Here is a 22555-nt window from a genome sequence, read left to right as displayed (position 1 = left end):
ACAATTACTGCTTATATATATACATACATACTATGTAACTTGAACCCTAGGAAGGAGAGGGTGAATTTCCACTGTTTATGAAAGTCAAGCTTGTATTAACTAAAGGAAGCTTGGATTTGAAAGTCAAGCTTGTATTGACTAAAGGAAGGCTAAAACTTTGTGTAGGGAGCCGTGATGGATAACACTACCTTTGAGTGGCTAGAGCAAAGCCTCTGACACTTCTGAATGCTAGGTGTAGTCCACAGGCTGGGAGAATACAGGTGCCTTTCCTGTCTTAACTACATAGAGGTAATTCCTCTTTGTGCTTCATCAGGCTTAGTGATTTCATGGTGCACGTGGTAAGGTAATATGTCTTTAAGGGTGTTCAGAAAACCCTTCCTTAGTCATGAACTCAATGATTTTTTATCACTAAAATGTGAAATTAGCATGTGTGAGTATTAAGGGACTTTGACAACATAAAAGAACATCCTCTGTGGCTCCTGACCAGAACAGCAGGAAATGAAAATGTGATATTTGACAACAAAGAATAAAGAAAGGAAGATGGGTGTAGCCTAGTGGGGTCATGGTAGTAGCAGTGGCTGAATACTGTTAATAATAGCAACACCTATGTTAATGCTTTGGTTCTTGTGGTAGACCCCATTTTAATTGAAGCTTTGAGATTGATTTCCCTAATCACAGCTTTTGTTGATACAGCGAGGCTTTGTTGATTACATTGGTGTGTGCCTAGGGCTTATAAAGTATTTGTGTTATCTTAGTTGACTTCAAACAATTCATAGAGCCAACAATATTATCCCTGTTAGGTTGATTAAAAATGGATATCGTCTTATTATTTCGCCAAATGGTTTCAGTTAAAGATGTATACAAACATCATTCCATGTAGATTGTCTTTTAAGCAGAAGATAACAGGTTTTGTTTACTTCTTAATATTTTTGGCAATTTCTCATTTTCAGATTTATGTGATCAGTTTGGCTGAACCTCGCCTGCCCTTGCAGCTGGACGATGCCATTCGGCCTGAAGTGGAAGGTGAAGAGGTAATGTTTATGTCACATGTGCTTGCTCTGAGTAGTTTGTCACATTGGAAATCCAGTGCTCTCCTTGTATTAAGTGTACCAGTAGATGGATAGAAGTGAAAATGAAAAATATTGTAATTAAAAACAAAAATTTAGCTCTGCATGGTGGAGCACACCGTTAATCCCAGGCAGAGGCAGGTGTATCTCTGAATTTGAGGCTAACCTGTTCAACAGAACCAGTTCCAGAACAGCCAGGTCTACACAGGGAAAGCCTATCTTGAAACCCGCCCCCCCAAAAAAGAGAGAGAGATTTGACTTCAGGGACTCCCTGAAAGTCTTTGGCGGAAGGGCATTGGTGGTCCCTAGAGCACACTTTTAAAAACTGCTGCTCTGTGTTATTCCTCCTGTTAGGTGTTAGCAAAACTTGGAGGTTAAGTCCAAGATGTACTGAGTTCAGGTGGGGAATTCTGGTACCCCAGTAGTAAGCAAGTTTGGAGAAGGGAAAGAAGGCAGCTGCATTTTACCCCCTCCTTTTGTCTTTGTTGTTGTTGTTGTTAAGTGAGCGTGGGGGCCTGCGTGTGTGTGTGTGTGTGTGTGTGTGTGTGTGTGTGTGTGTGTGTGTGTGTGTGTGTGTGTGTTCCTCAGTCACTCTCCACCTTACATATTGAAGCAGAGTGTCTGACTTTGAACCTAGAGCTCACTGGCGGAGCTCCTCTAGCCAGCTCCAGTGTTCACCTGTATAACATGCTTTACCCACGGAGCCATCTCTAGTCTAAGTCTCTCCCCTTCACTCCTTTCTGTCTCTTGTTGCTGTGGCGGGGGGGAGGGGGGGTGTTTGAGACAGTCTTGTATGTAGCTTTGGCTAGCCTCAGACTCACAGAAATCCCCCTGCCTCTGCTTCCCAAGTGTTGGCATTAAAGGTGTACCTTACCATCCGCAGCATCATCTCTGCCTCTAACCGTAACTTTTCCCTGGCTTTCCTCTTACTCTGTTCATTATCTTGACCTCCTGATTTCCATGTACAATATTAACATACACGCCTCTCACTAAAAGAAAGCATAGCCTCTGAAAGTAGGGTGTATGGTGTGCATGGTTGTGCTGCAAAATACTGGTAAAATATCTTTTCTCAGCCGGGCGTGGTGGTGCACGCCTTTAATCACAGTACTCGGGTGGCAGAAGCAGGTAGATCTCTGTGATTCGAGGCCAGCCTGGTCTACAGAGTGAATTCCAAGACAGCCAGGGCTACACAGAGAAAGAGAAACCCTGTCTCGAAAAAAGAAAGAAAAGTTCTTTTCTCATCCCCCGCCCCTCCTTTTTTGTCTCTTTTAGGAAGGAAGAGCCACTGTTAACCAGGATACAAGATTAGACAACAGAGTCATTGATCTTAGGGTATGCCAACACTGGGGTGGGTGGGGTACCATACAGCTAATTGCCACTTGCCTATGTATAAATATCATGATACAGGACATAGTGTACCTCTCTGACTGACCCTTCCCCCAGAAAGCTGCCAGGAGCAGGAGCAGGTGAGTACTCGTTCGCAGGATACTGACTTGCTTTGTTTGAAGATAACATGATTATAATGCCAATGTTTGGGTGGCTTCCAAGTGATGTCTGTTTTGTACAGGCTTAGTCAAGTAGAAATGCAGTCATAACTACAAGATGTAAAAGAAATGGCATACACTTTAGTGCACCCAGGTGGAGACAGGAGTTGTTATGAAGAAGTCCCTGTCATGGTTCACACTGTCGTCTCATGGGACTTCTCTTTCCCTTTTGGTTTGGCTGCAAGTGGAAGAGTTGAGTGTTTCATCACTGGTTTGTCATCTTGCTTTCTTAATGTTTGACCACATCTTCCTCCTCAAGTGTTCTGTCTCATGTTCAGATTCTTCCTGACTTTGATTCTTCTGCAAGTGAGTATCTCCTGGAAGTACACTTGGTGCTTCTTCTGACTGTTGGCTTTCTGTACCTTTTTTAACCTTCTCCATTTTTAATTTATGTTGAAAAAAACTAATCTCTTGGTACTGCCTAGAAACTATTTGTTACTGGCTTATACTACAGTTTGGCCCAGAAAAAAAATGGTTTGTGGTGGTGGTGTAATTTAAATGCATTGCAACCATTGAATAATGGGAGTTTTACTAAGTACCATGGCACATGCCTGTGATCCCAGCTATTTGGGAGGCTGGAATAGGATCACTGAAACCCAGGATTTGGCCAGACTTGGTTGTGCACACCAGTAATCCCCAACATTCAAGAGGCTGAGACAGGAAGGTTCAGTGTCAGCTTGGATTACATAGGCAATTAGAAGTCAGCTTTAGCTACAGTAATGAGACTCTAGCTCAAAACAAAAGAAAAAGCAGGTGGAGGCCAGTTGGAAGGAAAACAAGGATGGGAAGGTTTTCATATTAATAGCCAGATGACTTTTCTTGAAAAGTTATTGATCTTAGTAGTACTGGGCACATGTTGGCTAAAGTACTAGGTAGGGTATATGTCCTTTGTGTTATCCTAGACCACCAGGAAGTATTGTACATTTATTTCATTCATGTTGTTTATATGATCCTTATAAACATTTTTTTCATGTGTTTGTGGTTTGCATATGCATATGTGCATTATTCCCATGTATGGAGGTACTTATATAAAGTGTGTATGTGTGCGCACACGCGTGCATACATGTATCTTTGTGTTGGGGCCCAAGGTGATTGCCAAGGTCTTTTTCTACTTTATATATTGAGGCAGGGTTTCTTACTGAACCCAGAGTTCACTGTTTGGGGCTAGTCTGCCTAACCAGCTTGTTCCAGGGGTCCCCTGTCAGTATCTTCATAGTACTGTGATTATAAGCAGATCACCACACCCACTTGCCTTTTAATGTGGGTAGTAGAGATCTACACCCTTGTCCTCATATTTGCATGGACCATCTTACATATTTGGTGGAGGGTCAGGGGAGGGCAGTCATGTGCCATGGTGCGCATGCGGAAGTCAGGACAACTTGTAGGAGTTGGTTCTCTTACACTATGTGGGTTCCAGGGCTCAAACTCAAATCATCAGGCTTAGCAGCAAGCATCTCTTCTGATTGAGCCATCTCACCAACCCCTTTTATTTTATTTATTTTTTTGAGACAAGACCTCATGTGTTTAAGCTGATTTTGAAGTGTCTGTGTAGTTGAAGAAGACTTGAGCTTCTGATCCTGTTGCTGTTACTTCTCAAGTTCTGATATTCTAGGTATACACTGTCACATCCAGTTGTGCTAGGGATTGAAGCTAGGGCCTCACACTTGCTGTGTGAGCACTCTGCTCACTTGGCTAGATACCTAGCCTAAATGTGTTCCACTTTTTAAATAGCTCAACTTCATGCCCAGTGGTGGTAACACAGGCCCTTAAACCCAAAAGCAAGGGAATCTCTGAATTCAAGGCCAGCCTGGTCTACAAAGCAAATTTCAGGACAGCCAGGGCTACTCAGAGAAACTCTGTCTTGAAAAACCAAAATAAATAACTAAATAAATGGCTTGACTTCTAGGATGACCTGGCAACCCAAGGGAGGTAGGATTGCACTAAGATCTCATCAAAAGTCTTATCTCCTAAAAACATCTGAGAGGTCTTTGTAGCAGGTAACTGCTATATGTTCCTGTGTTTGTCTGTAAGGAATTGGTAATCGGAGCATAAACGCTTTAGTGTATGGTCAATTTAGAAAAAATAGATTGTGGGCTGGAGAGATGGCCCAGTGGATAAGAGTGCTGACTGTCCTTCCAGAGGGCCCTATTCAGTTCCCAGCACCCATGCACATAAAACAGTCATTTTTAAAAAGAAAGAAATTGTAGTGTTAAGTAATATATTCTTAATTAGTGAGGAAAAGTAAGTATTTACTATCTCGATGACGTTCATCTGTACCTAAGAATAGGGAGAAATCAAAGAGTGATTCAAATTTAAGTGCAACCCTTCCAAAAAGTCTACCAAATAGCCTACCATCCTTAGAGGGAAGAATGATTACCACAGTGATCCATGGAAGGAGGGTGAGTGCTCTTACAGAAAAAGAGTAAGATAAGGTCATTTAACTTAGACTTTTCCAAGAATACAAATGACTTTAACATCTTAACATTCTTGGGGCCATCAAGTTGGCTCAGTGGTATAGGTATCTGCCACCAAGCATGGGGACCTGAGATTAGTCTCAGGACTAATAAAATAATGACTCAGAAGCTTACATTAATTAAGACTGCTCGGCCATTAGCTCAAGCCTACCACTGACTAGCTCTTAACATTTAAACTCAGCCCATTTCTATTCATCTATATGTTGCCACATGTTCCATGGCTTTACCCGTGTGCCGTTACCTGCTGCTCCCTGGCCTGGCGTCTCCTGACTCAACCTTCCTCTTCCCAGAATTCTCCTTGTCTGTTTACCCCACCTATACTCGCTGCCTGGCTTCTGGCCAGTCAGCGTTTTATTAAACCAGTGTACAAAAGCATTATCCCACAGCATCTGCCTTCCCATACACATACAGAATAAATCAATGGAGAGATGGCTCAGCAGGCGAGAACAGATGGCTTACCGTTCTTCAACTGTGGTTTCCCAGCACCCTATGACAGCTTTCAACTGTCTCTAACTCCGATTCCAAGGGATCCAACATGCCCCTATTGTCCTCTCTGGGCACTGCAACCACATGGTACACAGACTTACATGCAGGCAGAACACCCATACACATACATTTTTAACTAAAAAATTAAATAAGTGCACTTTAAAGTGGGGGGCTGGAGAGGGTACTTGCTCTCTTGCCAGATCCAGGTGTGTTCCCAAGCACTCAATGGAAGCTCAAGTGTCTGCACCTCTAGTTTCAGAGGATCCAGTAATGACGTACTCTGAGGGCTGTGGGCATGCACGTGGTGCACATACATACACGTAGACAAAACATACTAAAATAAATTTAAAATTTAAGTGTATATTTTCTGTCTCTTTCTAAAAGAGTCATTAACAAAACCATGGAATCCTGAAACACTTACACAACAATTAGACAGTTGGTAATCAAGTGTCTATGTCTGCTCATTGTCGACTTCAATACTTTTTTTTCAAGTAGAAAATGAAAATCTGTATTTCTGGTGAATTTTTACACCCTTGTAATACAAAAGATTTTCTTGGCAGTATAGTTTGCATGCCAGCATATTGGAATTTATGCCATTTCAGTTTTACAATGTTTTTCTAAAACAAGGTATACAATAGTTTCTGGGTATTAAACAGATACATGTTTTATATTTTAATACTTAGGTGATATAACTTGCAAATTAAATTCATGTGTTGTTTATGGATGCTGCTGCTAAGGATGCACCATTTAAGGTGTGATTTAAAGGGAAATAATGGTAATACAAGTGAAACCCACCATGACAGAAATGAGTAGAGGCAGAAACAAATTGAAGTAATGCTGCTCTGTGTGAGCAGCAGACAACGTTGGGACTGCTGTGAGAATCATAGATGGGTGATTGCCACAGCCAATGGCATTTTTAACAAAGATTTGGATGATCCGAGGCAGTCTGGGGAGTTTGCTGGGTGTGTGGTAATTGTTGGCCTGAATCAGTTCTGTAGGGTGCTCAACACTGTTGTGTTGCAGACCACCCAGTCTCAGACTGCAGCACCGTTGTCTTACCCACAGTGCCTGCCTACTGGACAGTCTTGGCTGGGATTTAATCTGAGCACTGCCAAAGTTTCCTTACTGTAGTAATGTAATTGCAGCTTTGAGCTGATTCCAGTTATATTACAGAGGTTGCTTGTTCTTGATTATAAAATCTACATCAACCTGGTTGCAAAAAAAAAAAAAAAAATTACATTTGGAATGAAGAGATGTAATTTTTACACATAACTTTCTATCCAGTTTTCTATGACAGATGAATGTCTTTTGTATGCAATGCTTAGAACTGGAAATATTTTTGAAGTCTTTTCAGATTTAGGAATGTGTGTGTATACATACTCTGACATTCCCTGGAGAATGGGACCCAAGTCTAAATATGAAATTCATTTATAATCCATATGTATACATAGTCTGAAGGCTATTTTATATGCAATATTTTAAATAATTTCCTGCATAAAACTTGGTCTTGAGATGTGGGTTTCTCAACTTGTAGCATCATATCAGTGTTGAGAAAGGTTCAGATTTTCAGGTGAGGAGTACTCACCAGATCTCTCTTGCCTCAGTCCAGCTTCACAACAGTCTATAAACTGGCTTTATAAACCATTAACTTGCAAGAAGTCTATAGCTAATTAAGGTGGTAATCGAGTATTGTTTTAAATCCACAAGCCAAACCCAACAGAAAAATAATTTATTGTGAAAACGGTGAAAAGCTCAGTACCATTAGCAGTTTCATTGGAAACTTGTGTTTACTTTTTTTTTTTTTTTAAATTCCTCTCAACACTTAAGATTTTTCCCATGAACCTCCCCCTCTTATCTTCTAAAAGATACAATATTGTTTTCTAATAATGTGACCTCAAGGAAAATAATTCTGTTAGTAGAGTCTTGCTTTTTTCCCCTTTTATTTTTACCTTGTCTGATAACTGCTGAGTTATCTCCAGCCCCTAAAATTGGTCCATATTTTAAAAGAGTTGACAGAAAATAAGCTTTTTGGTTCTTTTAAATATTATTATTCTACCTAGAATGACTTGATTTGACCAAAAGACAAAACCTCCCCTTTTCTGTTGCTTAGCTTTTAGTTACCCCACATTGTCCCCTAATGTCATAGGGATGCTTTGTGAAGGAGGCGCAGACGCTGAAGCATGATTCTGCAGTAGACTAGAAGTTTCTCGGGCTCTGGGTTAGTCTGTTGAGTACAGTTCCTCTGAGGACAGTGTTTTCCTCGAGGCAAGTTTCCGTGCACAGATATTGAAGCTTCTTATAGTAGCTTTGTGTACTGAGTACAAAGATAGGTGGCATGCACTCCGTACAAGTGCTTCTAAGAATTGTTGTCAGCATTACAAATGACTGAAATAATTGAGAGTTTCCTTTGAAGCTTCTTTGTTACTGCTTTTAAAGAACACCTTATGTTTACAATATAAATTCTGATGAACTTTTCTCACCAACTTCATTCTTGATTTCATACCTGCCCCACCTCAGCCTCCTAAGAGCTGGTATTGCAGGTATGCACTACTATAATCATCTCAAACCATTTAAAAGGTAGAATCTGCCAGAGAATATTCCCTAGCGTATAGTTGCTAGATAGGAAATGGGACATGTTGGAATTATTGCCTAAATAATTGTGTTCGGGTTCTTTGTTTGTTTTTGTGATGCTAGAGATAAAACCCAAGGTCTTATACATACTAGGCAAGCATTCTACTACTAAACTATACTCCTGTTTTTTCTTTTTCGTCTTCTTCTTTAATACAAATCGAGCACAAGAATTTTAGTATGTTGGTATGCAAGGCAAATGATACAGCTCTGAGCTATATCCCCAGTTCCTTCTTTCTCATAAAATAGGTACTTGTCTTTCCAGTGGCCAACAAGTGCCTTGAGGAACCTAATGGGGCTGGGGGATATTTTTTCTCATATATAACGTGGATCCATTTTCTTCCCACATTGACAGATTTGTTGATAAAATCAGGAAACCAAGAATGGGGGCATAGTATGTGGTGGGGTTGTGTTTGTTTTTTAGGGTGGTTTTTTGTTGTTTTGTTTGTTTGTCTTTGTTTTTAAAGATTTATTTATTTAATGTATGTGGATCCTGTGTCTGCATGTATGCTTTTATGCCAGAAGAGGGCATCAGATCCCACTATAGATGGTTGTGAGCCACCATGTGGTTGCTGGGAGTTGATCTCAGGACCTCTGGAAGAGCAGCCAGTGATCTTAATCCGAGCCATCTCTCCAGCTGTAAAATTTGTTTTTTAAAAACATAATTAAGTGAAATTTCTATTCATACTATATGAGTTATAATAATTAGTTGATAAAAGGATAAAATAAGTTTAGTTAGGCTAGCTAAAAAAAAGCAATGAAGTGTACTAGTGCTCCTTAGAGAATATATTTCACTAAAGTGAGTTGTGTCTCCATATATGTAGCAGCACAGTAACATACCTCTTTGATTTATAGGTTGCTAGGTTTTAGAAAGCAGAAAAATATACAATTTGTAGTGACTGAATGAACTGGTGTTTCCTGAAGTCACATAACACATAGACAAACAAACAAAAATAAATGAATGAATAAATGGGCAAGTAAATCAATAAGTAGAGCCGCAAACCCTGCTCTTCACTTTAAATGTAAATGTCTTAAAGTGAGTAGTTAAATAGTTACAGCAGACTATAGAGGCTTTTAAAAAATGATCTCCATTATTTTGTGAGAAATTGTTGATTTGTATCTTTGAATTTGAATTATAAAATAACATTGATTAAGTATGCCCTGGTTTGGGATAGCAAGATGGCTCAGGGTATAAAGGCACTTTCATCCATGCCTGATAACCTGAATTCCATTCCCAGTTCCAATGTGGTAGAAAAAGAGAGCCAATTCATTAAGTTATTCTTGGACCTCCACACCTGAGGTGTGGCACATGCACACTGAATAAAATGTAAACAAACAAAAAGTCCTGATCTTCAGAAATTCAAGGTTAGATTCTTTCCTATAAAGGAGATGCAGAGTCCCACCTGGTCCTTAGTGTCTGCATCAGAGTGCAGCGAACGCCTAGGCAGGATGAGCTGTGGCCATGAGCAGTTCCTTGAAATATCTGAATGCCAACTCAGCAGACTCTGGCGTTGGTTGAGGTCAGGTATTTGTACCAAACACCTACCTGGTTATAACATTTTTTTTCTTTAATGTATTCTGCAAGACTTACTGATAAGAAGCCTCTTCTTTTAACTGGAGCACAGGTAATTACTAGAGAGCTCTGGCCACTGATTGAGGCTGAAAGTAAACAAAGGGAGCCAGAATAACTGAGGAGGTAAAGTGGAAAAGTGAAAAAAAAAATAGAAAAGGCGACAACAGCACGCTCCTAGAGGGCTGCTGTGCATGCTCTATGTGCCATTGTGGGTCAGAGTTGTGAGAGGTGTGCCTTTGTGTTCATTTTTTTAGTTTAATGGAACAAACATGGCTATCTACAGTTAGTGTATAATTGGTGACAATGAACAAGAATGTGTGTGTTGTCTTCGGGAATTTATTTCTCTATGCCAAACTCTTATTTAGAATATTTGTATGCTACATAAACCTTGATATGTCTCACTCACTGTATTGCCTTTAAAAACAGTCCCCAAGAGAATGAATGTACAAGCAAGGTGTTTCATTAATTGTAAAGAAATATTTTTTCTCAAATGGCATTCTTACACATTAGAACATCTGCTTAGGAAGCATTTCTAGTGAGAATGGCTTAGTGTGATCATGTATATTCATTAGATTGCAGCATGTCTCATCACCTTCTGGCTTGGCCTGTTGTGTACTCACTCCATCGTCTCCAGTACTATTGGACTTAAAAATGGTTAGCTGGGCAGTGGTGGTGCACACCTTTAGTCCCAGCACTCGGGAGGCAGAGGCAGGCGGATCTCTGTGAGTTCGAGGCCAGCCTGGGCTACAGATGAGTTCCAGGACAGGCTCCAAAGCTACAGAGAAACCCTGTCTCAAGAAACAAAAGAAGAAACAAACAAAGAAAAAATGGTTGAGAATAGGAAGAGTTAATTTGCTTGGTGTTCCAGGTTGATTTCATTGGATTTTGATGCTGTCTTACAGACATCAACTAGTCAGGCCATCTTCCGTCTCCAGTCCGGCATCTGCCATCTCTTCCGAGAAACTTTAATTAACAAAGGTTTTGTGGAAATCCAAACTCCTAAAATTATTTCAGGTATGCTTCAAAATGTATCCTGTAATTAAAAATATCCTCCCTCCCCAGTGTTGCTTATGTTTTTTTTTTTTTGGTTTTTGGTTTTTGGTTTTTCGAGACAGGGTTTCTCTGTGTAGCTTTGCGCCTTTCCTGGAACTCACTTGGTAGCCCAGGCTGGCCTTGAACTCACAGAGATCCGCCTGGCTCTGCCTCCCGAGTGCTGGGATTAAAGGCGTGATCCACCAAGAATCCCTTAAGGTGTAGTACCATGGGACTGTTTATTTCAAGGATAATAATACCACCATCTACAGTGTTCCATATTCTTCCTTCAAGAGTCATTTGTGGTAACGAGGAGGAAATAAAGCAGTAACAACACGTAATTCCTACACTGTAAGTTAGGCCACATGTCTTTTTACTATGTTAATTTCCTTCAAAATTGGTCCAGCAGTTTGGTTTTATATAGACTTCATTGTAAAAAATGACCAAGTACCTATTGATATCATTCTTTTTTTTTTTTGGTTTTTTGAGACAGGATTTCTCTGTGTAGCTTTGCGCCTTTCCTGGAGCTCACTTGGTAGCCCAGGCTGGCCTCGAACTCACAGAGATCTGCCTGGCTCTGCCTCCCGAGTGCTGGGATTTTGATATCATTCTTGTCTGAGAATCCTGTCTTGATCTTTTTACCCTTTTAGAATTGCTTACATAATACTTATGATGAGTTACAAATATCATTCTAGCTGGTCCTGCTGGCAAACACCTTTAATCCCAGCATTCTGGAGGCGGAGGCAGGTGGATCTCTGAATTCAAAGCTAGTCTGGTCTACATAGCTAGTTCCAGTCTAGCCAGGACTGCATAATGAGAGCTTGTCTCAATCATCATCATCATCATCATCATCATCATCATCATCGCAGGGCTTAGTAGGTATAAAAGGCTTGCCTTGCCACTGCCATCAAGTCTGACAGTGTGAGTTCAATCCCCAGGACACATAGAAGGAGAGACCCAACTTTCATAAGCTGTTCTCTGACCTTCACATGGACTTCTACAGGCAAACACATACACTAAATAAATAAATATTTTAAAGAATATTAACGGGGCTGGAGAGATTGCTCAGTAGTTAAGAGCACTTGTTGCTCTTGCAGGGGACCCAGGTTCAGTCCCTAGCACCCACACAATTGCTCAGAACCATCTGGAACTCCAGTTCCAGAAGATCCGGTGCCGCCTTCTGACCTTATCTACTACAAGATATGCATATGATACACATACATACATGTAGGCAGAACAGTATATATAAGATAAATTATTAAAAGAATAGTATCTAGATAGATAAAAAATTAAACATTGCCTTCTGACAATCAAAAAAATAATTAAGACAGTAGCCTTACATGGTGAGACTCTGAGAAAAAAGAAGGGAGTATCTTCTTTTCTTTATTTATTCATTTAGTTTTTTTTTTTTTTTTTGGTTTTTCGAGACAGGGTTTCTCTGTGTAGCTTTGCGCCTTTTCCTGGAACTCACTTGGTAGCCCAGGCTGGCCTCGAACTCACAGAGATCCGCCTGGTTCTGCCTCCCGAGTGCTGGGATTAAAGGCGTGCGCCACCACCGCCCGGCTTCATTTAGTTTTTACAGCCTTAAAGTAATAGATAGGAAATTGATTCAGAAAAAGGGAACGTTTACCTGCAATTCTTGATTATCTAGGTCTTTTTTCTCTGAGTGAACTTTTTGTTTTTTAAGAATTACATGGATTAACATATAATTGATTATGATAATATAAATGTTTGCATTTCAGCTGCCAGTGAAGGAGGAGCCAATGTTTTTACTGTGTCCTATTTTAAAAATAATGCCTACCTTGCTCAGTCCCCACAGCTGTATAAGCAGATGTGCATCTGTGCTGATTTTGAGAAGGTTTTTTGCATTGGACCAGGTAAGATAATGTCATTTATGTATTTGTTAATTGTAAAATTATGTTGAGGCCAGGCAATGGTGGCACATGCCTTTAATCCCAGCACTCGGGAGGCAGAGCCAGGCGGATTTCTGTGAGTTCAAGGCCAGCCTGGTCTACAGAACGAGATCCAGGACAGGCACCAAAACTACACAGAGAAATCCTGTCTCGAAAAAAAAAAATATGTTGAGTTAAATAGTTGTATTAAGCCCATTAATTATAGAGCAGTTATGATATTAGAAACACTAAAGTTTAGATCCTTTGAAAGCTTAAATCCATTTATCTGCTGATTATACAAATACTAGGATTTAAGAGCTAGGGATGTAATTGGCTCAGTGGTAGAGCATTTGTTAGTATGTGCAAGCCTCTTGGTTCAATTCCACAAAAACCAAGAAGAATAAAATAATAAACTTGGGTTGGGGATTTAGCTCAGTGGTAGAGCGCTTTTCTAGCAAGTGCAAGGCCCTGGGTTCAATCCTCAGCTCAAAAAAAAAAAGAAAAAAAATAATAAACTCAAAAGTTTGAAATGACGTGTGTGTGTGTGTGTGTGCACGCATGACACTATCTCATTTTAAAAATACACGCTTTGAGGATCAGCCAGACATGGTGATACGAGTCTTTAATTCTGGGCCTCAAAGGCAGGTGAATCTCAATGAGTTCCCATGCAGGTGCTGGGAATCAAACTTAGGTCCTCTGGAAGAAAAGCCAGTGCTCTTAACCACTGAGCCAGCTAGAATTCCAGTTCCAATGGGATAAGATGCCTACTATTCTAGCCTTTGTGAGCACTGAATGCACATGATGCAAAAGCATACATGAAGGGAAAACATCTATATACATAAAATCAATTAATATTTTTTAAACTTACTAAATTACTTTATATGTAAGTTTTTTGATAGTTTAACAAAGCTTAAGCTTTTGCTAATAGAGAAGTTATTACAAAAATTAAATGTTTGAACTGTGTGGTGGAAGTGCATGCCTTTAATCCTAGCACCTGGGAAGCAGAGGCAGCAGGTGGATCTCTGAGAATTTGAGACCAGCCTGGTCTACAAAGCATGTTCAGGATAGGCAGGACTGTTACACAGAGATTTGTCTAAAAACAAACAAACAGAAAAATAATTAAATGTTTAAATTTTCTGAAGGTTTTTGTTTTTGTTTTTGTTTTTTTATTTGCCAGATGTACATTGCACACATACTCTTACGCTGGGTACCATGTCTTTAGAAGAATCAGCAGCACTTCTCAGATGCTGAGAGGGATCCAAATGCAGGTTCTAGTAGTACATTGCGGTGAAAATTGCTGGAACTCCTGGTTTACAGATCATGCCTTGAGTGAGAAGGAAACAAATGTTAATCCCTGCCTCTGCCACTGAATAAGCTACACATGCATAGAGCAGTCACAGGGAATAAGCAAATGAATTGCAAAATAATCCCATGATTTATACATCCAAGTGATAGCCTCTTTAAGTCTGTGTCAGGGAGCCATGTGATGGCTCATGCCTGTAACCCTGCACTGAGGCTGAGGCAGGAGGATCATTGTCAGTTGCAGACAGTCAAGGCTACTACTGAGTGAGACCTTGTCTCAAAAGAAAAAGAAGAGTTAGAATGTACTACACGGTTAACAGTCAGTGTAGAAGGACTGTTTGCTGGAGTCACCATGAAAGAAAATTCAAACTAAAGTGGGCTTTAAGGACATAGTAGGATATATAAAAACAGAGACAGTGTTTTAGTAGAGAGAACAGGATAGGTAAAAAGCATGACTACCGGAGGAAACAGAAATAAGAGTAGTTAGAAACTGGAAGTAGAGGCTCAGATGAAAAGTGGAAAGGTTTTAGACTTTTGTCATTTTATGTCTTGTTATAGTAGCCATTTGGGAGTTGTGAGTTTCCAAGCAGGGATGTGTCGTAGGAATATTAATGTGGCAGTGGAGTAAAGATGAGTCGAGCAGGTCAGAAAGACGACAGCGGAGTTGCAGAGAGCGTAGGAGCTGGACTGGGAGTTGCTGGAACGTGTATAATGTTACTTCATTTATGCAGTTTCATTTTGCTTAAGCCATATTTTAATAAAATGGAGACGAACCACTATATTGGTCATAATTGAGTGTGTTTTTAATTATTGAGGTGGTGCCTCAGGATCTTGCATTCCCTAGGGGTTCTCAACAGCCTCTTTTATTAATTTGCATTTGGTTCTGCTTCTCTCTAGGACTTGGGTGTTTGTAATGAACTTGCTGTCTGGGAGAACGCTGAAACAGATGGCTTATCAGTGCTCCCTCTCACCTGTGGGGCTGGGGAATGGTACCACTTGGGCACTACCAAGTAGAATTCTGCATTTAAGTCCTCACTTGCCCAAGACTTAAAATACTGTGCTATTTTTCTTTGGTTAACAGTTTTCAGAGCTGAAGACTCCAATACCCATAGACATCTCACTGAGTTTGTTGGTTTGGATATTGAAATGGCTTTTAATTATCATTACCATGAAGTTGTAGAAGAAATTGCTGACACCTTGGTGCAAATATTCAAAGGACTTCAAGAAAGGTTAAAATTATTTAATATCTTGATATGGCCTTAATTTCAAAACAGTTGCAATTTTTGTTTTGTTTGTTTTTTGGTTGGGGGATGATACAGTTTTTTTGTTTTCTATTTCTCACATTTATAGTTTAAGAAAGTTTCCAGAACTTGTTATAGACATCAATTCTTTCTCTGAGTGTTTGAAATGAACCAAGATAATTGTGTCTAATTATATAAACTTAGACAGTTTTGTTACTAACCTCTTTAATAAACATAAAGCAACAGTTTGAAAAACAGCCTTCTTCCTATAGTTTACAGGTCATTTGGGAACCATCTGTTTGTTCTATCTTGTGATCTGGACTGTCAGCCTTGTGCCATGTTCTGCTCATGTTTGTGTTGCACAGCAATGTATAGATGAAAGACTATCAATGACTCAGAACATTGAGAGACATAAGTAGGGGTAGACAGTCATTTCCAAATCAATGACTGTACAAGGAGTGGCACATGCCTAGAATCCTAGAATTTAATTATGCATATCTGGGGATGGTATGTGTGTATGTGAGTGCAAGTGTCCTCAGAGTCTAGAAGAAGATGTCAAGTTCTCTGAAACTAGAGTTATAGGTGGCTCTGAGCCACCTGATGTGGGTACTAGGAACTGAACTCAGGTCCTCTGCAAGAAAAGTATGTGCTTTTAACCACTGAACCATCTCTCCAGCCCTTATTTTTAGGAAGTTTTTAAATTAGGAACATTAAGCCTCACAAACAAACCCTATATACTTAGCACCTTGTTTTAGCCATTGTCAATCGATGGCTAATTTTTATTGAGCCCATTTCCCCTGCCACTGTTTGAATCAGATCTCTACTATCATTTCATCCATAAACATTTGAGCAAATGCTTTTCTAAATTTTTTCAAAATATCTCTGAGCCAGATATTGTGGCATACACCTTTAAATGGCAGCATTTGAAACAGTGACAGAGGATTACTAGTGTGAGGCCAGCTAGGGCTACATAGTGAGGAAGTGTCCTTTACTACAGAAACAGTTCTCTGCAGTTGTCTTGGCTACTCTGTGCAGGTGCTGTGGGGACGGCACAGGAGGAGGGAAGTAGCACTCCTTCAGAAACTTAGAAAGCATGGTGGGAATGGCAGAACAGGGCAGACAAGCTGTAGTGTCCTCTTCCTTGAGGATAAGAAATGTTTAAGGATAAAATCAGATTTTTTTTTTTAATGTTTCACAAAATAGGTATTTTATGTTTCTAACAATGTTAGCTGATAGGAGTTGTAAATAAAAATTGTAATCCGCCGGGTGGTGGTGGCGCACGCCTTTAATTCCAGCACTCGGGAGGCAGAGGCAGGCGGATCTCTGTGAGTTCGAGGCCAGCCTGGGCTACAGCGCGAGATCCAGGAAAGGCACAAAGCTACACAGAGAAACCCTGTCTTGAAAAAATCAAAAAAAAAAAAAAAAAATTGTAATCCTTTAATGCCACTGTGGTTAAAAAAAAAAAAAAACAATGAAACCAAGAAATAGAATTCAGCATTTTAAGTACTTTTGTTCTTAGAAATTTGAAATGCTTTTCTTGGTACAGTCACAGGTTCAAAGACTGATACTGTACATTGCTTACAGTGACCTCTTGTGGAAGAAACGTTGAACATGTTACTAACTGAAACATTGAACATGCAGGTTTCAGACTGAAATTCAAACTGTGAATAAACAGTTCCCATGTGAGCCATTCAAGTTTTTGGAGCCAACCTTGAGACTGGAGTATTGTGAAGCTTTGGCTATGCTTAGAGAAGCAGGAGTTGAGATGGGCGATGAGGAAGATCTAAGGTTGGTCCCTGGCCTTGTTTTTAACTCTAATGCTTAGGTTTAATATATTTTGCCTAACTGATAACTTTGGTATATTGTATAATACTGCTTTACATGATAAAAATTAAGCTATTATATTTAATATTGTTTGCCTAGGCTTCAATAATTTTGTGGATTATTTTCATTTTTCAACTTTTCATTTTTCTTCCCATTTATAACCCTTCGACGAATGTAGGAAGACAAACCTGGTGGCCCAGGGCGGTGGTGGCGCACGCCTTTAATCCCAGCACTCGGGAGGCAGAGCCAGGTGGATCTCTGTGAGTTCGAGGCCAGCCTGGACTACCAAGTGAGTTCCAGGAAAGGCGCAAAGCTACACAGAGAAACCCTGTCTCGAAAAACCCCAAAAAAAAAAAAAAAATCGTGCACCACCACACCCAGCTTTTGCCTATGATTATTTTTATTTGTAATGTTACTTCTTTTTTAAGGGTAAAGAACATTCTAAATTTCACCCTGTACAGAATTGGGCATAAAAATACTGTCTATATGTTATCAATATGCTGTATTTTGTTATCTAAATCTAATTTATACTCCCTCTAATTTAGGAATAAATTGCAAAGTAAAGATAGAGAAAAAGGCTGTCAACATACATTTCATCAGAGGTTCCTGGTTAAAATAGTCATCACAACAGTACATAGTAGATATGTGGAAGAGAAAGGTGATAGTTGTCTTTCTTCTTCTTCTTCTTCTTCTTCTTTTGACCAAAAAACATACTTCACCCCTAGCCCATTTTTTATTTGTTTTAATAAAGAAAAATATGATTTTTCAGCATACCCCTTATTGCTAAAAGAAACCATAAATTTTATAATTAGTTCAATTCAAGTAATATATTTCAGGTATTTGAGGAATTGTTCTTAAGTAAGATAGGTGCTAAAGAAGATACTTCTTGGCCACAGATTGCCTTTAAAGACTTGGGTAGACTGGTTGTCATACTGCAAACCTTTGTGAAGTAACAAAAAAGGAGATTATGTAATGGCAAGACCCTCCAGTGCTGGCCCACTGGATTTTATTTCACATAATTATAATAAAGTGAAAACAGTAAAGTTTCCCTCCTATTTCTGGGTCAATGGAATGCTTAATTCTGCCTGGTTGTAATCATTGGAGCAGTGTGTATTGCACTAAGTAGCTGGGGGAGGTGAGCTTGTGGGTGGCTTCCTGAAATGCTTGTCTTAAAAAAGCGGGGTGAACAGCTGACAGTGTGTTTGGGCCAAAGTTTATTATCCTTTGAGAACCTCAGATAAAAAAGGGGGGGCTTACTAATTTAAAAAGTAGGGGCTAGAGAGATGGCTTAGAGGTTAAGAGCACTGGCTGTTCTTCCAGAGGTTCTGAGTTCATTTCCCATCAACCACATGCTAGCTCACAGCCATCTGTAATGAGATCTGGTGCCCTCTTCTGGCCTGCAGGCATACGTGCAAGCAGAACAGTGTATGTATAATAAATAAATGAATCTTTAAAAAAAAAAAAAGTATTTTAAGTTATTACTTGGTGGGAACTGGAGACATAGTTCAGTGGTTAAGAGCTCTGAGTGCTCTTCCAGATATGGTGAGTTTAGTTCCCAGTACTCACATCAGGCTTCTTCACAACTGCCTGTGTAACTCCAGCACCCACTCACAGACACGCAATTAAATACAAATACTAAAAGTTCAAAAAGTTTCTGTTTAAGCCTGGCGGTGGCACACTTCTTTAATCCCAGCACTAGGGGTGCGGAGGTGGGCAGATCTCAAGGCCAGCTTGGTCTGTATAATGAGTTCAGGACAGCCAGGGCTACATAGAGAGACCTTGTCTTGAAAAACTAAAATAAAAAAAGTTTCTGTTTCACCTTCAAACACTAGTTTCGTGTTTCTTTTTCAGTACACCAAATGAAAAGCTGTTGGGTCGTTTGGTGAAAGAAAAGGTAGGAGTCATATGTGTGTTGACTTTCTTTAATCTGAAATGTACTTAAGGAGAGACAGCAGTAGCAGAAAATCCTGTCATCTTCTTACAGTGGCGTTCCAGAGTTAGTAAAGAGAGCTGTACTTTTGTTCTTAGAAAAAAGAAAAAACTGTTTGGGCAGATTCTGACCAACAGTTTGATTAATTCAGTGTGTGATATTTGTGCGGTCATACTGAAGGGCCTCTAAAGGACACTTGAGATTGTCAGATTAGTGAGCAGAGGCCTCTAAACTATGAAAGGTCTTACCTGTGACTCTTGCTCTTATTTTCTAAAACTAAAGCCAAAGGAGATAGATGCTTAGCCTGTTGTCTTCTTTTAAAGGACATTAATTTAATGAAGCATAGAAAGTCCTTGAGCTCCCCCTGCTGGTTCGGTTTTTCTGAAGTCTGCAGTGTTAGCTAGACCTGGAGCGTGTGGTCTCAGCAGTCTGTCACTGGCTGCCGTTGTCCACATCTGCAGTTTTAACAAAGGGGAATGGGGCCAAAAGGGAGTTGAAATGTAATTTCTCTTTAACTAATAAGCTTGTGAGGTAGTAAGAAAATATCCAACACTTAATAATAAACAGTATTTATTTCAGTAGTTTCCACTTGAAAAACATTACCCAGTTTCATTCGGATATCTAAACAAAAAGCTATATTATTGGGGAAATAATTCAGGGGTTTATGTTAATATAATAATGGATATTTTAAAATTTCCACAAAAATATTATATAGACTTAACATAGTTTCTTTCTTTTAATAGTATGATACAGACTTTTATGTTCTTGATAAATATCCATTGGCTGTAAGACCTTTCTATACCATGCCTGACCCAAGAAATCCTGTGAGTAACTTGACTTCAAATCACTTATTTGTGGGGAAGAAAGAACTTTCTAAAAACTACATTTGGGTGCTGTAGCAAATTAGTCCTGAGAACCTAAATTAAAATCCTGTTTCTAGGTCATTTTTCCTAAAGATTTATTGGGGCCGTAAATGCTAAATATAGTACTTGATACTCAGAGTTTAGCAAGAATCTCAGTGTTGGCTTTGAACTGGGAATTCACCTTTCTAATTTTTATACAAAGGTGCTAAATTGTGTTTTAATAGATTTGAAGAAAATCAAAGCTTGCTTTATATTTTAGGAATTAGTAAGCCAGGAAGTGGTGGCACATGTCTTTAAATCCCAGCACTTGGGAAGCAGAGGCAGGTGGATCTCTGTGAGTTCAAGGCCAGCCTGGTCTACAGAGCAAGTTCCAGGACAGCCAGGACTGTTTCACAGAGAAACCCTGTCTGGGGGGGAAGAAAAGGAGTTAGTAATCCAGATGTCCTACGGCTTTTTGTTTTGCAGTGATTCAAGCCCTTAGTATGCATGAACCATCTGAGGAGCTTGTGGTTTGTTTTTGTTTTGTTTTTTCCTTTTTTTTCTAATACAAGGTCTTACTGTGTATCTCTGATTGACCTGGAACTTGCAATGTAGACTAAGCCAGCCTGAAACTCAGTTGTCTGCCTGCCTCGGCTTCCCAGGTGTACGCCACCAGCACCAGACTGGAGGGCTTTTGAGACACAGATGCTGAGTCCTAGCCTTCGAGTTCCAAATCTCTGATCTGTGGCAGGTTCAGAGGTCAGCATTTATAACAAGTTTAGGCAATGCTGAAGTGATCTATTAGAGCCATTGTTTATGTGAAAGTTAAAACTGATAGTATCAAATGCCTGATAGGCCACAAGTCAAGCATAGCTTAACTCAGTTTTAGTTAACTTTCCTTCAAAGTTTTCCTAAATAGACTACTTACTTATTGGTAATTGGTATTCAAAACTGACCAAAATTCATATTATATTTTAAAACTTTTTAGGCAATAAAGTAAAATAAGAAGCAGCACTGCTGCTTTAGATGTGGTGTTTTGGTTATTAGGAGTTGTGGTAGAAAGAGAATGGAGATCTGAACAGAGAACAAACCTGCCCTTAGCAGTTCTGCTGTAGAAAGGAATTGGTGTGGAAGAGTAGTCATTAACCAGGGAACGACAGCATAGCGTGGATTTTTCTCCCTACATGTTTATCGTGGGAAAAGTGTGATAACACAGTACTTCTTCTGCAGAAACACTCCAACTCTTACGATATGTTCATGCGAGGAGAAGAAATATTGTCCGGAGCACAAAGAATACATGATCCTCAATTGCTAACAGAGAGAGCTTTGCACCATGGAATTGGTAAGTAATGTAAAATATTTAGAACAGTGTATATTTTGAAAATAACAGATTATAAACATCCTAAAGTTGTCTCATAAGTCTTTTCCCCAAATCTTCATTCTTTTTTTTTGTTTTATAATAAGGTGATAAATTATGTTTTCTTTTTATAGATTTGGAAAAAATCAAAGCTTACATTGATTCCTTCCGATTTGGAGCCCCTCCTCATGCTGGTGGAGGCATTGGTAATACTGCTGTTGCTTATCAATAATTCTGTAAACGCAAGTGAAAAACAAATTTAAAGGCTATAGAAGAGGGCTAGAAAGATGACTCTGTGGATAAGAGAACGTGCTGCTCTTGCAGAGGACCTGAGTTCAGTTCCCATCACCCATGTAGCTGCTCACAACCGTTTAAAACTCCAGTTTCAGGGGACCTGATGCCTTCTTCTGGCCTCATCAGGCTCCTGCACACACAGTAGGGCCCATAAACTCACGCATGCTCACACACATATATATGCAAATAAATTAGTGATTTGTAAAGATCATAGAACAGTGACTTTTCCAGTGATTAGAACAAATTAACATTTTCAGTCAAAGAACAAAGTTAAACCCTTATCTAACTCCACATAAAAACAATAACCCAAAATGGATCATAGACCTAAATGAAAAGCCTAACACTATAAAACTTGTAGAAGAAAACCGAGCATAAACATCAGGACACCGGATTTGGCCATGCTTTCTTAGATCGTGCCTATGGCGCACACACAGCAAGGTGATTACTAGTCACATTTAACTTAGGGAAAATTTTAAACTTTGTGTATCAGAAAATACTTAATTGCCTAGCATGTACAAGGCTGGGTTTGACCCCCAGCACTTATAACGGGGAAAAGGCAATTATATAACTCAGTGCTTGCCTTGTCTACACAGTCCGTGGATTTGATCCCCAGCACCAACTTTGGGAGCAGGGGACAACTGGGGAAAGAAAGTAAAAGGGGGCTAGAGAGATAGCTAAGGTTACAGACAGCTGGAGTTGAGTTCCCAGCACCCACATCAGGGGCCTCACAGGCACCTGAAGACATGTGCATACACACAGACATGTAATTATATAAATGATTTTCTAAAGTTTTTAAAAAAAAAGTAAAAAGGCAGGCCAAGTGATGGGAACAAATATTTACAGGTCATATATTTGATAAGAGGTGAATATCCAGAATAAATAAAACTCAAATTCAAAATGAGCAAAGGACCCGAACAGAAATTCCTTCAAAAGAGGATGCAGATGGTTGGTGAGCAGGTGAGCAGATACTTAGCAGCACCGGTCATTGGTGAGGTACACCTTCAAGCTAGGATGGCTGCCACCTTAACATCTAATAATCATCACTAGAAAGAATGTGGAGGGTCAGTGT

General features: G+C 39.6%; 1 protein-coding gene across 1 annotated transcript in view; it reads left to right on the top strand.

Moving 5' to 3' along the window:
• Dars1 (aspartyl-tRNA synthetase 1) overlaps window positions 1-22555 on the top strand; it is a 54010-nt gene that overhangs the window by 29917 nt on the left and 1538 nt on the right. The window contains exons 6-15 of the mRNA XM_052736825.1: window positions 951-1031; window positions 2340-2399; window positions 10675-10786; window positions 12547-12681; window positions 15080-15227; window positions 16881-17027; window positions 18915-18957; window positions 19737-19817; window positions 21066-21177; window positions 21327-21398. Of these exons, the coding sequence (XP_052592785.1) occupies window positions 951-1031; window positions 2340-2399; window positions 10675-10786; window positions 12547-12681; window positions 15080-15227; window positions 16881-17027; window positions 18915-18957; window positions 19737-19817; window positions 21066-21177; window positions 21327-21398 (991 nt within the window). The remainder of the gene's footprint in view (window positions 1-950; window positions 1032-2339; window positions 2400-10674; window positions 10787-12546; window positions 12682-15079; window positions 15228-16880; window positions 17028-18914; window positions 18958-19736; window positions 19818-21065; window positions 21178-21326; window positions 21399-22555) is intronic.

The sequence above is a fragment of the Peromyscus californicus genome, unplaced genomic scaffold, assembly GCF_007827085.1.
Source record: "Peromyscus californicus insignis strain IS unplaced genomic scaffold, ASM782708v3 Scaffold_14__1_contigs__length_90479793_seg_2, whole genome shotgun sequence".
Lineage (NCBI taxonomy): Eukaryota > Metazoa > Chordata > Mammalia > Rodentia > Cricetidae > Peromyscus > Peromyscus californicus.
This window is presented reverse-complemented; position numbering and strand designations above follow the sequence as displayed.